The sequence below is a fragment of the Microcaecilia unicolor genome, chromosome 9 (genome assembly GCF_901765095.1).
Source record: "Microcaecilia unicolor chromosome 9, aMicUni1.1, whole genome shotgun sequence".
NCBI lineage: Eukaryota > Metazoa > Chordata > Amphibia > Gymnophiona > Siphonopidae > Microcaecilia > Microcaecilia unicolor.
In genome coordinates, this window is record NC_044039.1 from 136392367 (window position 1) to 136405417 (window position 13051).

General features: G+C 46.6%; 1 protein-coding gene across 2 annotated transcripts in view; it reads right to left on the minus strand.

Annotated features, from left to right (window-relative positions):
* Positions 1–1047: 1047 nt before the first annotated feature.
* The window catches only part of DPF3 (double PHD fingers 3), a 433848-nt gene continuing 421844 nt past the window's right edge, over positions 1048–13051 (minus strand). For both annotated transcript variants that reach the window (XM_030214247.1, XM_030214248.1), the window contains 2 exons: positions 6942–7023; positions 1048–2818 (listed from right to left, as the gene is read on the minus strand). In XM_030214247.1, the coding sequence (XP_030070107.1) occupies positions 2748–2818; positions 6942–7023 (153 nt within the window). In that variant the 3' untranslated portion in view covers positions 1048–2747. The remainder of the gene's footprint in view (positions 2819–6941; positions 7024–13051) is intronic.

The following is a 13051-nucleotide window of genomic DNA, read 5'->3' on the forward strand; positions in this document are numbered from 1 at the left end:
ATGCCAATGACCTTGCACTCCTGGCACCATGTGTCAAAGGGGACTGATGCTTGTGCTTCTTGGGCTTCCCTTGATGCTGAGCATCGCAGTCCTTTGGTGCAAATGAGGATGACATCAAACCAGTATGCATCCTCGGTGTCGGGTCCGATGCTGACTAGTCCTGGGGCTGACTATCAACGCTCAATGTTGAGGGAGATGGAAACCTTCTTGATGCCAGTGGTAGCTGATGTCTGGTCAGCCATCAAAGTCGATGCTTCCAGTGCCAATGTCGATGGACCAGCCTTTAAGGAACCAAAAATCTGCTGCTGGATCTGATGCACCCTCTGTGTCCTCAACTGCATTTTCAAACAGAGAGAACAGGAATTAGGGTCATGGTTAGGCCCAAGGCACCTGGTGCACCAAATATGTGGGTCCTTCACTGAAATCACCTGATTAAATTGGGCACACCTCATGAAGCCACTGAGGGTATTCTTGAATATTGGGAAAAGAATCACGGCCAAATTAAATTCCTCAATTTTGGACTACAAACAGGGGCAGAGCCCAAATCAAGGTCGGTGCTCAGGCCTAAGCAGGCCTATGGAACCGCGAAAAAGAAAGAAAACTTGAAGGTCCGAAAACACTAAGAACTAAGAGGAAAAATAATTAAAAATGAAATTAAAGACAAAAATGAAGAAATGAGGGAAAAAGTATCTGCATGGGAAGGCACTATAAAAGAAGAAAAAAGTGCTGAGGGAAGACTTCGAAGACATGTCCTTCCTGCTCCATGGAAAAACGAAGACTGAGGGACCTGCACTCGTGCGTTGGGCAGGAAGATACCAGCGCATGCATGGTGGGATGCTGCTAGAATTTTCTTGAAACATCTATACACTAGCCAGCATCCACACCGGGCTCTGTAGGATGACATCACCCAACATGTGAGAATACAACTAGGCCTGCTTGTCCTCAGAGAATAGCTGATTTTGGCTTGGGTGCTAACTAGGCATTTTTAGTGGCACTATCCAGTTAGCCTGGATAAGAGAAAACGGCCAGGAGCCTCTCTTGGCTGTTTAAATTGTTTTGAATATCGGGCCCATAAATATTTAAAGCACTTATCTGAAAAAAAAATTAGAATTGTAGTACCAAATGAAGTGGGAATGTTAAAATTATGACACTATTTGAACATTTTTTCATTGTTGCAGGAACCTGTACTTTGATGCAGCACAGTGAAACATGATGTCATGTCGGGAGGGTGCCTGACCAAAGGTTTGTGACACTGTTTCCAGATAAGCGCTTTGTTTTTCATAGGAAAAAATGAAATATTTTTGTTAAAAAGAATTGGATCTATGAGGAACTTTGGTGAATGGCATAAGTGTGCAACATGAGCACTTTATTCACCTTCTGATGTTCCGACTTCCATGTGAGACAATTTAGGTGAAAAACACACTATATATCTAGTTAATAAAGGCAACATAAATACCTATGTGCCTTTATAAAATGGGCTCCCAGAACCAGCCCCACTGGTGCACAAATTTACACTTGCTCTAAAGATGGTGTAAATTTGCATATATTTGCCTATTTAATTGCAACCCCACCTCCACTCCACACAAGCTATGCACTGGGAATGCATAACGTGTAGGGTGCATTAGGGGCGGAGTGACAGTGATCTGGGCCCCCGGGCAATAAGGGTCATGGGCCCCTAACAACATATCAAAATTGATTAAACTAGATGGAGCCTAGGGGAGAATGCCCCCCCACCCCATGTTGTGGGCCCTCAGACACTGGTCTGTTGTCCCAAGGGACAGTCCGCCCCTTGCACACATTCAAGCTCACATAATCTTTTCAGTGCGAATACCTACATGTGCGTATGTTGCCATGCAATTTTATATAAACCATTTTCACATGAAAAACAAGCTTTACACATTAAAAAAAAAAAACCTTCATAAAATTACCCCTAAGGTTTTTATATGTGGAAAAGAGCTTTATACAACTCTGTGGCTGTATACATGCATAGAGGTACACATAGCATACTTATATATTGCGATGCACGTGTGTATTTTATGAAATGCACAGGCATTTCTGCACGTAAATGCGGTGGAAAGTAAATGCTATTCTATAAAGGCACACATCAGTGCTATAGCACACAACCGCAAGGGGGGCTTACATGTGAGTGGAGCATGGACATGACTTCCAGTAACGTGCGTAGTTTACAAAGAGTGTAAGTTACGTGAGCCCTGTCACACTCGGTTACATGAGGTTTACACCGGGTTTATGGCAGGTGTAACTGCAAAACCTAAATGCAAGGCGGGCCAATGTCAGGTTTCCTGGTATTCTAAAACAATGTAGAACAGGCTTTCATTGCATGTCATTGAAGCACCTAAAAGTAGGCACCCACTTATAAAATTAGCCCCACAGAGTACACACCCAAAGTTACACCTTCTTTGGAGCAGGTATACATTTGTGTGTGCTATTGGGGCTGATTCTGTGAGTTTACTTTGAGGGCACACAACCACCTATGCTGCCTTTACAAATAGGCTTAAACTAGGGGCCTTTTTCCAACTTTTCATAGACATTCTGCTTTAAAATCTCTTCCCCCCCCCCCCCCTCCCCCACACCTCCAATTAAAACTTCCTTCTAGCAGGAATGACCAGGACATCTAACACACTGAATCTATGCACCACCAATATCTTTTCTCTTGGTTTGGTTTTGAATGTGAAATGGGCGCTAGGACAATGTCTCCTGTAATCGGTTTCATCTGGCCTCCCAGGACTTTAGGACTTGCCAGTGTTGGCAGATGCTTTTTCTTTCAGCTCGCAAAGACACAAATGACAGCTCCAGCTCCCTGGAAAATCAATAACACACACATACTAGTGTTAGTCACTGGCTCCTGCTTATTAGGCTTCATCTATTCCAGAGGTCTACTGTTGAGTTCAAACTTTCAATTTTTAACCATATCCTTGAAGCATATAAAATCCTGCAAGCTACACTATTCTTCCCAAATTAAGATCATAGTACCCCACAGACAGTGGTGTAGCTAGGTGGGGCCACAGGGGCCTGGGCCCTCCCAAATTTCCTCTGGGCCCCTGGTTTTGCTGGCGGGGGTCCCCAACCTCCGCCAGCTGAAGTGTTGTCCAGCACCAGTCTCCGTCGCCGTCGCATTGTCTGCCCTGCTTTGTCTTCCCCTCAAGTCTGGCACACTCCTTTTAGCAAAAGCAGCATGCAGGATGTGAGGGGAAGACAGAGCAAGGCAGGCAATGTGGCGGCACCGAGAATGCTTCAGCTGGCGGGGGTTGGGGACCCCCGCCAGCAAAACCAGGGGCCCAGAGGACATTGGTGCGGCAGTGGGTGGGGAGCCAAGGTATTTGGTGCGGCAGTGGGTGGGGAGCGGCGAGGTGGCAGACCTAATTGTCCCCCCCCCCCCCCACCACCACCACCCTGGGCTCTGGCCCTCTCCCACTGCGAGGTCTGGCTATGCTCCTGCCCGCAGATATAATGCACTGACTACCTGATATGAGCCTGTTCTATAAAGGAATATAAATATTAGCCTAACCAGATATATATATGCAGTGGTGTGCTGATAATTTTTAACAATGGGGGGGGGGGGCAGGGGTAGACTGGGGGGGCACACATTCCTCCCCTCCTCTCCTCCCCCAGTGCAGGCACGCTAAGCATTCCTTTGCTGGTAAGGACGCTGAGCCCCACCAGCCAAATAAATAGACTGCTGCCATTCCCCGCTACTTGTTTCCAGCTCTGAGCAGCTCAGAGCATGCGCAAGAAGTCCCGGTATACTGCTCAGAGCCAGAAACAAACAGCAGGGTGTGGCAGTAGTCCATTTATTTGGCTGTCAGGGCTCGGCATCCCTGCCAGCAAAGTAAAAGGGAGTTCAGGAAGGGGTCTGAGTCCAAATTTTGGGAACTGGTTGTTAAAGTAGCCAAGGGGGTGGGGGGTGGGGGGACAGGACGTTTTAGCAGAGGGAAAACTTCCGGACAGTCGAAAGCACTGTGCTTACCTCACTGACACTGCCGTCGGCTCGGAACATGAAAGGAGGGCAGTGCTACAGGGAAGAAGAGAGTGCTACCATATTCTGCAGGGAGAGATTGCAGGAAAGCAAAATGCCGCACCCGTGGATTGCGAGGGGAGAAGGGAGAAAGAGCCACCACATCATCACCGAGGTGGGAGGAAGGGAAGGATAGAGATCAGATTGTGGGGAGGGAGGGAAAGGAAGAAGAGAGATGCCAGCATGAGGGGGTGGTGGTGGGGTGGGAAGAAGAGAGATGCCAGATTGTGGGTGAGGGGAGGGAAGGGAAGAAGAGAGATCATGTCACATCATGAGAAGGGGGAAGGGAGGAGGAGGAAGGGAGGAAGGAAGGGATTGATAGCTGCCATGCCACGAGAGAGGGGGAGAGCTAGAGGATGCAGGACCTGAAGGGGGAGGGAAATACAGGAGGTGAGGGGGGAGGGTAGAAGAGAGAGAGAAGGAAATGAAATATGGCTGGGATCTGCAAGGGAAGGAGGAAGAGAGATAGTGGACCTGCGAGAAGTGGGGTCAGGGACATGAAAGAGAGGGACCTTTGCTGGTATGATAATGAACAGGTTGGGGGGGATAGCGACACAAAGGGATGATGACACGAGGGGGATGATGACGCAGAAGGGTGATACTGGATAAGGCAAGAATACAGACACAGAGAAGAGCAATACTTAACATTGTGGAAGAATAGGAGCAGGGACACAGGAAATACTAAACACAGTGATACCAACATAGAGAGAAAATGGATAGTGGACATGGAGAGAGAAGAAATAATAAATGGACCAAGAGGCCCTAGCAAGAGAGTTAAGAGAAGACAGAGGAAAGCAGAAACCAGAGACTGGGATCAACACGATGAGGAAAATGAAATGACAAGTAACAAAGGTAGAAAAAAGAATTTTATTTTTATTTATTGAATGGAATATGTCAGTTTTTGGAATGTGAATCTGCCAGAACTAGTTTTAGACTTGGCTGGGGCATGACAGAAAAATCTCATTCACTGGCCTTCAATCTCCAGCATTGTGGTGGTAAATCTCCAGCACTGGGATGGACCACTCTTGGCGTCTCCGTTTTTACATCCTAGCACCCCTCCCCGAATCAAAATTACCTGGCAGTCCAGTGGACCCTCTCCCAACCCCCCCCCCCCCCCAGCACCCCCCTGAACCAAAACTCCCTGGTTGTGCTCCCTCGTGATCCTCCAGGCCCCCAAATAAACCCCTCACTCTCAAGCCCCCCTCACTCCCCATACCTTAAAACGTTAGAGGTAGGAGGGAAGGAGGAACACCTCCTTCATCTAAGCCCACCCTTCAGAAAATGGCAGCACCCAGCCCCTGCCCAGTACATCCTGGGATAATGGTGCTTATCTCCTGTGCATCCCAGGATGTACTGGGCATAGGCTTAGCACTGCCATTTTGCGAAGGGTGGGCCCAGAGGAAGGAGGGAGGTGTTGCTCCTGCCTTCCTCTCTCTAATATGTTAAGGTATTGGGAGGGGAGAGGGGTCACTAGAGTGAAGGGGAGCTCGAGAAGGGGGTCCACTGGATCACCAGGAATTTTTAATTCAGGGGAATAAACTTCCTGAGCCCCTACGTCTTGCCCCATCCTTGGCCACCTTTAAATCTAGACTGAAAGCCCACCTCTTTAACATTGCTTTTGACTCGTAACCACTTGTAACCACTCGCCTCCACCTACCCTCCTCTCTTCCTTCCCGTTCACATTAATTGATTTGATTTGCTTACTTTATTTATTTTTTGTCTATTAGATTGTAAGCTCTTTGAGCAGGGACTGTCTTTCTTCTATGTTTGTGCAGCGCTGCGTATGCCTTGTAGCGCTATAGAAATGCTAAATAGTAGTTGTAGTAGTAGTAGGGATTCGTGGGAGGGCACTAAGGGAGTCGGGAGGAGGTTCACTGGACCACCAGGGATTTCCTGGAAGGGGGATCACTAGACTACCATAGAGGGTTTTTTTGAGTTGTGCAGGGGGGAGTTGAGAGGGGGGCCACTGGACTCCAATGGACCTCCTCTCAAGCCCCCCCTTGCCCCGCAACTCAAAAAACTCCGTGGTTCTCTACTGTCAATTGGAAACAGTGACCGATGCACAAAGGGGGATCCATGCATCTCATTTCCATGCCATTCCCTTTGTGCATCAGTTGTTGTTTGTGACTCGGTAAATTCTCCACTGGCTGCAGCTCTGGTTACTGAATCTTTGTTCTGTCCATTCCTATATTTTATCTAACACAACACTGTGCACCATTGGGGCTAGATTCTATATATGGCGCCAAAAAAATTTGATACTGAAAAAAGCGCCATTCTATAAGCCGCACTTAAAGTTAGATGCAGTTTATAGAATAGTGCTTATGCCCGGGAATCACACCAAACTAAGCGCAGCCATTGTACCAACTGAAACGTGGTGCAAATATACGTGCCTACATTAGATGCACATCCCTGTTATTCAATAACAGTGCGTGTTAATATTAAGAGCACCCTCATTACGCCCAAGTCCCTCTCATTTTCAAGCCCCCTTTTTCCGACTGGGCGCAACTTTTAGATGTGGATCCCGCACCTAAATTTAGGCACATAAATACCAATTAAATCTAATTAGTGCCGATAATTGCTTGTTTAAAAGCCAATTATTGGTGCTAATTGTTTCATTATTCAAATAAATTGTGCACACAAATTAGGCGTGCACCCAAATTTGCGTGCACAATACTTGGCGACTAATATAGAATTAGGAGGTTGGTGTTTCCCATCTAGGTGGCGATGTATGGCTGCAAGATGAGTCACTCACATAATTAAGAGATCTGCTGTCTAAGCCCCTCAGAATTCATGCAATCACATAAAGAATCGGCGGAGTTGCATGAAGGGTGTGTCAGCTCCATTTAACCTCTGTGCACAAACTTTGTCACTGGAACAGTTATTAAAGTGGACGACATGGAGACATTACCTTCTGGGGGTTCAGCCATTGGTGGATTTAGACAATACATGTGGTAGCCACGGTCACAATCATCACAAAATAGCAATTGCTCCTGGGGCAAAACAGAGGGAGAGAATGTTGCATGTTAAACTAGGGAGAAATACTCTACCTTTCAGAAATGTGGAGAATCATTTGCATTGCACCACTCAGTACATTAAAGTGAAGGAAACCATGGTGGACGGGTGCAACTGTGGGAGGGTTTTTTCCATGTCATGCATGTCATTTTGTTGCTACCCTGTTTCCCCGAAAATAAGACATCCCCTGAAAATAAGACCTAGTAGAGGTTTTGCTGAATTGCTAAATATAAGGCCTCCCCTGAAAGTAAGACCTAGCAAAGTTTTTGTTTGGCCCCGATGGGACATGGACACAGAAACCTTAATTTTTTTCGCTGCAACCCAAAGACGAAATAACATAAAAGAAATGCAAGAAACAAGACTGAGGTGAAAAATCTATCGTCCAGCGGACTCCTACCATCCTCCTTCACGCTTTTGTGAAGATCAACTACCGGTAAGTGAGCCCAGAAAGAAAAGAAACATCCCCCTTGCAGAAATAATAAAAGAAAAGAAAATGAGTAACCGAGCCCTTTTGGCGCTGCTCTATCGCCCAAGGGCTAAGTCAGACTAGAAGGATGGAAAGTGTAGCAAATGTACAGGAGCGCATAAAGCGCCACCAACGGGGAACGGAGCTACCGTAGAATTTGTTTTAACGTTTGTAATACGGTAGGGATGATCCTGCGCCCTAAGCCCTCTCACAACCTCCCGAGACCCCCAGCCAGAGCAGCCCGGCCCCACATTTCATTACCTTCCCTAGTTCGTACCCCTCCTCCATTCCCAGCCCGGCCAGGGCGGCTCTGCTCCGCTCGAGTCCTGCGGTCACTGTAAGCCATGGCCTACTCCTGCAGGATACCGCCCCCCACTTCAATACTGTTCCCGACCGCCACAGTCCCCCTACTACTCCCGAATAAGACATCCCCTGAAAATAAGACCTAGCACATCTTTGGGAGCAAAAATTAATATAAGACACTGTCTTATTTTCGTGGAAACACGGTAGTACCATCCCCTGCCACTAACAATGGAAATCATTTTACTGAGGAAACTCACCTCATCATATCATTGTGATTTTAAAAATAGTTCCTTATGATAACACTGCCTCTAAGGCAGTGTTCTTCAATGACTGCCCTGGAGACATCTAGAATGGGCCCCTATTGTCTTTCTGGGTTTTTATTTTCTGCTACTTTGCCTCTCTATCCAGGCTTAAGACAGAAAGGGGAAGTAGATGAGGAAAAGCTGCATGTTTGAAGGACAAAACATTTCTCCATAGACAAAAGAGAACACATTTGGAAATGCTCACAATGAAGTTTGAAGGTGGGCTGGTGGGGATAGATGTCATTGGCTCACACTGGTCAGCAGTGTCATGGTCCTGATTGGGAATATATTTGGTGGCTCTCTTTCAGCTCATTAGAATCTAAAGTGGCCCCAGTTTAAAAATTAAGAAAGGCCACTGCCCTAAGGTCAGAGTGGGAGAGGCCACTATTGCACTCTCCCACTCTAACCATAACAACAGTATACCCAATGGGTGTCTATTCCTATTAAATGACATTCATATTTTTCCTACAGGTAGAATTTCTCTTTGGAGAATTTTAAGTAATGGGTGATACATCTTTGGAATAGATGCAGCATGTTCCATCATAAGGACGAGTTATAGGCAGAATTCTTTAACCCATTCACTTTCTTGCTATAGCTAGGAGACGCAGAGGGGCATTTTCAATATGACATCTAAGTCCGACTTTGGATGTTTTGCTCCAAATAGCCATTTTCGAAAAAGCAAAACATCTTTTTTTTTTTTTTTTTTTTTTAATGGCCACATGCTAGATGGTTTTGTGCTCTGTGTGTTTATCTTTTGGTTCATTTTCAGAAAAAAAATTCCAAGTGTAAAACACACAAAATCAAGCCATTGGGATGTAGGAGGAGCCACTAAGACTGGTGACACAGACATCCCAGGAGAGCAATGGGGCACCCTAGGGGGTACTGCTGTCGACTTCATATAAAAGCTCTCAGGTATATATCTCACCATTACCCCCTCATCTTGTCTGCTGAGCCCTCCAAAACCCACCCAAAACTAACCACACTCAACTGTACACTATTACAATAGCCCTTATGGGTGAAGGGGTCACCCATATGTGGGTACAGCAGGTTTTTGGTGAGTTTTGGAGGGCTCACAGTTTCCACCATAAGTGTGACAGGTAGAGTGAGATATTGGCCTGGGTCCCCTTCTCTACAGCAGTGGTGTAGCCAGACCTGGCATTTGGCGGGGGGGGGCCCAGAGTTAACATGGGGGGCACTATGCATGAATAGTGCTTGATATACTCCTAAATAATGCCTTAGAAATCTGTCATCAAGTAAACTCTAAGTAAACAGTCTGTCCTGCATCAACATAAACCACATACACACTTATGGAATCTTGGAAGTTCACTAACATTTTAAAATAAAGTCACATTATCCCATAACTTAAACTTTGGCATTATAGTAGACTTGAGTCTGGTCAACATCTCAACATACATCATAGTATCCTGCAAAATTACCACAATGGCACATATCCTTCAACTTTGCTTTATAACAAATATAAATGCCTTATTTTCCAGGAACTCAAAATACAAAAAAGTTCTGATTTTTGTGTAATGTCTGTAAACATATAAACCCTCTCCTGTCCCAAGCATATTGTGAAGTACCTGTAATTAAAACCTACAAAAATCACTCAGGACCTATAGAGCTAATCTAGTGCACTGTAACACCACTAGCTCACAGAAGTAACACATGCACTTCCAGCTGGTAGCACAGCTTTGTAAACAGGGGTTAATCCTAAATTAAAAATAAAGTTATTTTTCTACCTTTGTTGTCTGGTTTCTGCTTTCTTCTATCTTTTCGTAACTCTTTCCAAGGATCTCCTGTCCATCTGCCATTTTCACTGTCCTCCTGTCTTCTTTACCTTCTGCACTACATCCAGCTTCAACTTTGGTTTGTTCCTTTCAGCTTTCTTCCATTTTTTTTCTGCTGCTCTAGCCAATCAGATTTCATTACTTTTTATTATCCAGTCTTCACTCTCCCTCTTTTTACTGTGTCCACCTACAGTTTTCCATCTTTTCCCTTCATCTCAGCCCCCATTCCCATTCCTTATTCTCTAGTTTTTTTTACTAACTCTTTCCTCTCTCCCCCCCCTGCCACCTAATCTCTCCTTACCTTCCACCCCCTGATATCCAGGCTCTTTCTACCTCCATGCCCCCAACATCCAGCATTTTCTCTCTCTCTACCCCTGCCATCCACCATTGCCCCTGTCTGTCTCTGCTTCTGGCATGCAGCAATGTCACTGTCTCTCCCTCCACACCAGCATCTCTCTCTCTCTCTCTCTCCTTCCTATGTATGATTGCTCTCCTTTCTCTCTCTATCCCACCCAGCATTGCCTTTCTTTCTCTCTCCTCCCATCTCTTTTTCTCTCTCCCACCATCTAGCATTGTTCCATCTCTCCCTTCTCTCTTATGTAGTATGCACCTATCTCTCTCTCCCCCATATCCAGCATTTATTGTCTCTCTCCCATCCCTCATTCAGTATTGCCTCTGACTCTCTTCCATCCCATCCATCTCTTGCACCAGTCTACCTCTGTCTCTTTCTCTCTCTCACCCCAATCAAGTATTGCCATGATCTTGAGTCTCTCCAGTCCAACATTCCTTCCCTCATTTATATCCCTTTTACCTCTCTCAACCCTCTCCTTCCCACCCACCATCATGCAGCATCTTTCCTTTCTCTTGGTGCCTTCTCCATTCGGTGAGACCCTGACTCTACATACTGCTACTTTCTCTGGCAGTTCCACCCCCTCAAATATAAACCTCCTTGGTCCCCTCTCTCTCTCTCTCAGAGGGGGTGGAGCTTCCTGAGGAAGTAGCGCATGCGGTCCCGTGCATCTTTAACTTTCCTGTCAGGAACCTTGAAAGAAAGCAAAAGTTTCTGCAGAGCTCCTCCCAGCCCAGCCCCTCCACTTGATTGATGTGACCAGACCACCACCAGGGTTCAAGGCGCTGCAAGGGAGAGAGGGGGGTTAAAGTCAGCACGAGCGAAAATACCGGCAGCCACCGTCAGTGGGGGCATGTCAAGGCTTCTATTACATTAAAGGTGGGAGGCAAGGCAACACGAGTGTGGTTACACAGTAAAAGCAGCCTCATGGCTCAACTGCATCTCAGCGCTTCTCAATATTTTAGAAAGTTAGAGCCTGAGTGGAACTTTACTGCACCTCCTGTCTCTGAATGTGCACCAGGCAGGACAGTCACACGCTTACTCTCTCACTTTAGTACCACCGCTCGACGGAAGAGGCACCAAGAGAAAGAAAAGATGCTGCATGGTGGAGGGTGGGAAGGGGAGAGAGAGGGAGTGAAGAAGCCCGGTATCTCTTTTCAATCCCTACCCTGTGGTCCGGCATCCCTTCCCATCCTCTGCCCACCCCCTCCCTGCAATCCTCTGCCTTTTAGCAGTGACAATGTCGTCGATCAAAGGAGCGTTCCCTCCAGCCTGCCCCAGAAGGTTTTCCTCAGTAGAGCCCCGCCTCAGGAACAGGAAGTTATGCAGAGGGAAAGCTTCTAGGGCTGACAGGATGGATGGGAGGCTGCTTTCATCTCCATTGCTGCTAAAAGTCAGAGGATTGCAGTGCTAGGGGCGGGCACAGGAAGGTTTCAGAAACCAGATCGCGAGATGGAAGGGAGATAAATACCGGAGTGCATGTGGAGAGGGGGTTGCATGCCGGCCAAGCAACTAGCGATACCTGAGGCATGGGTGCAGGGGGCCTGAGCAGGGAATGGGGGGCCTGGGCCACCGAGGCCCCTCGTAGCTACGCCCCTGCTCTACAGTGCACTGCACCAACCACTATACTACTCCAGGGACCTGTTTGCTGATCTAATAGAACTGGCTATAACATCTGAAGCTGTCATACAGGCTGGCCAATACTATTTTTATTCACATCTTTGGGGGATGGGAGGGGGTCAGTGACCACTGGGGGAGTAAGGAGGGGTCATCCCTGATTCTCTCCAGTGGTCATCTGGTCATTCAGGGCACCTTTTTGTGCTTTATTCATTCTAAAAACAGGTCTATGCTGAATCATGCAATTTTGGGCATGTTTTGCATCTGTTGATGCTATTAAAAAAGATTCCACAAGAACAAAAAGAAGCAACACTGGGCCTTCAGGAAAGAGATCATTGCCGTCCTTTATTATGAAAAAGACCCGACACAGGCCATGTTTCGGCGCACAAACGCCTGCCTCAGGGGTCAGAGTATATCTTCACAATCTATGTAAATAAAATTATTCAGACAGTCTAGATCGATTTACCAATGGCTGCTAACCATCTGTTCCGTCCAACTAGACGCTGTCAGTTTGAAAACTGCCGTCAGTTTGAAAATGGCAATGATCTCTTTCCTGAAGGCCCAGTGTTGCTTCTTTTTGTTCTTGTTGTGTGCTTGTATGCTGTTCTACCCTCTCTTTTGTGAATGAATTAAAAAAGATTCCAACATAATCTAGGTGCCAGAATTTACGTCCACCTTGCAAGTGTAAATGTCTAGAATACTAGAAACTTAACAAGCGTATGTGTGCACGCATCTGAGTGCCACAGGGGTACCTAGGCGCTGTTCTGCATATACCTGGTTAACTTACTAAGGAGTCGATGTACAGACTGTTGGAGGTACCCAGGCTGCCTCCTGCAGTCAGCACCGAGTCCAGATATTCAACGCTAGGCTGTTTCACTTAACCGGCCGAGCCAATATTCAGCGCTGTCCAGTTAAGTTGGAAATGGCCAAAGAAAGGCCTGCTATTGAGGCCGCCAAATTTGGCTGCCAAACTTAGCTAGTGATGCACCAAAAATTGGCAGATAGCCAGTTGTATCGCTCAATATAACCGGCTATCTGATAGGTGCTAACCTGTGATATTCAGTGGGGGACAGCTGGCTATCCCCCCCCCCAAGAATATTGCCGGATAGCCGTCTAAGTACCATTTAACCGGCCATGTGCCGTTTCTGGCTGGTTAAATGGTTTTGAATATCAGGGGGA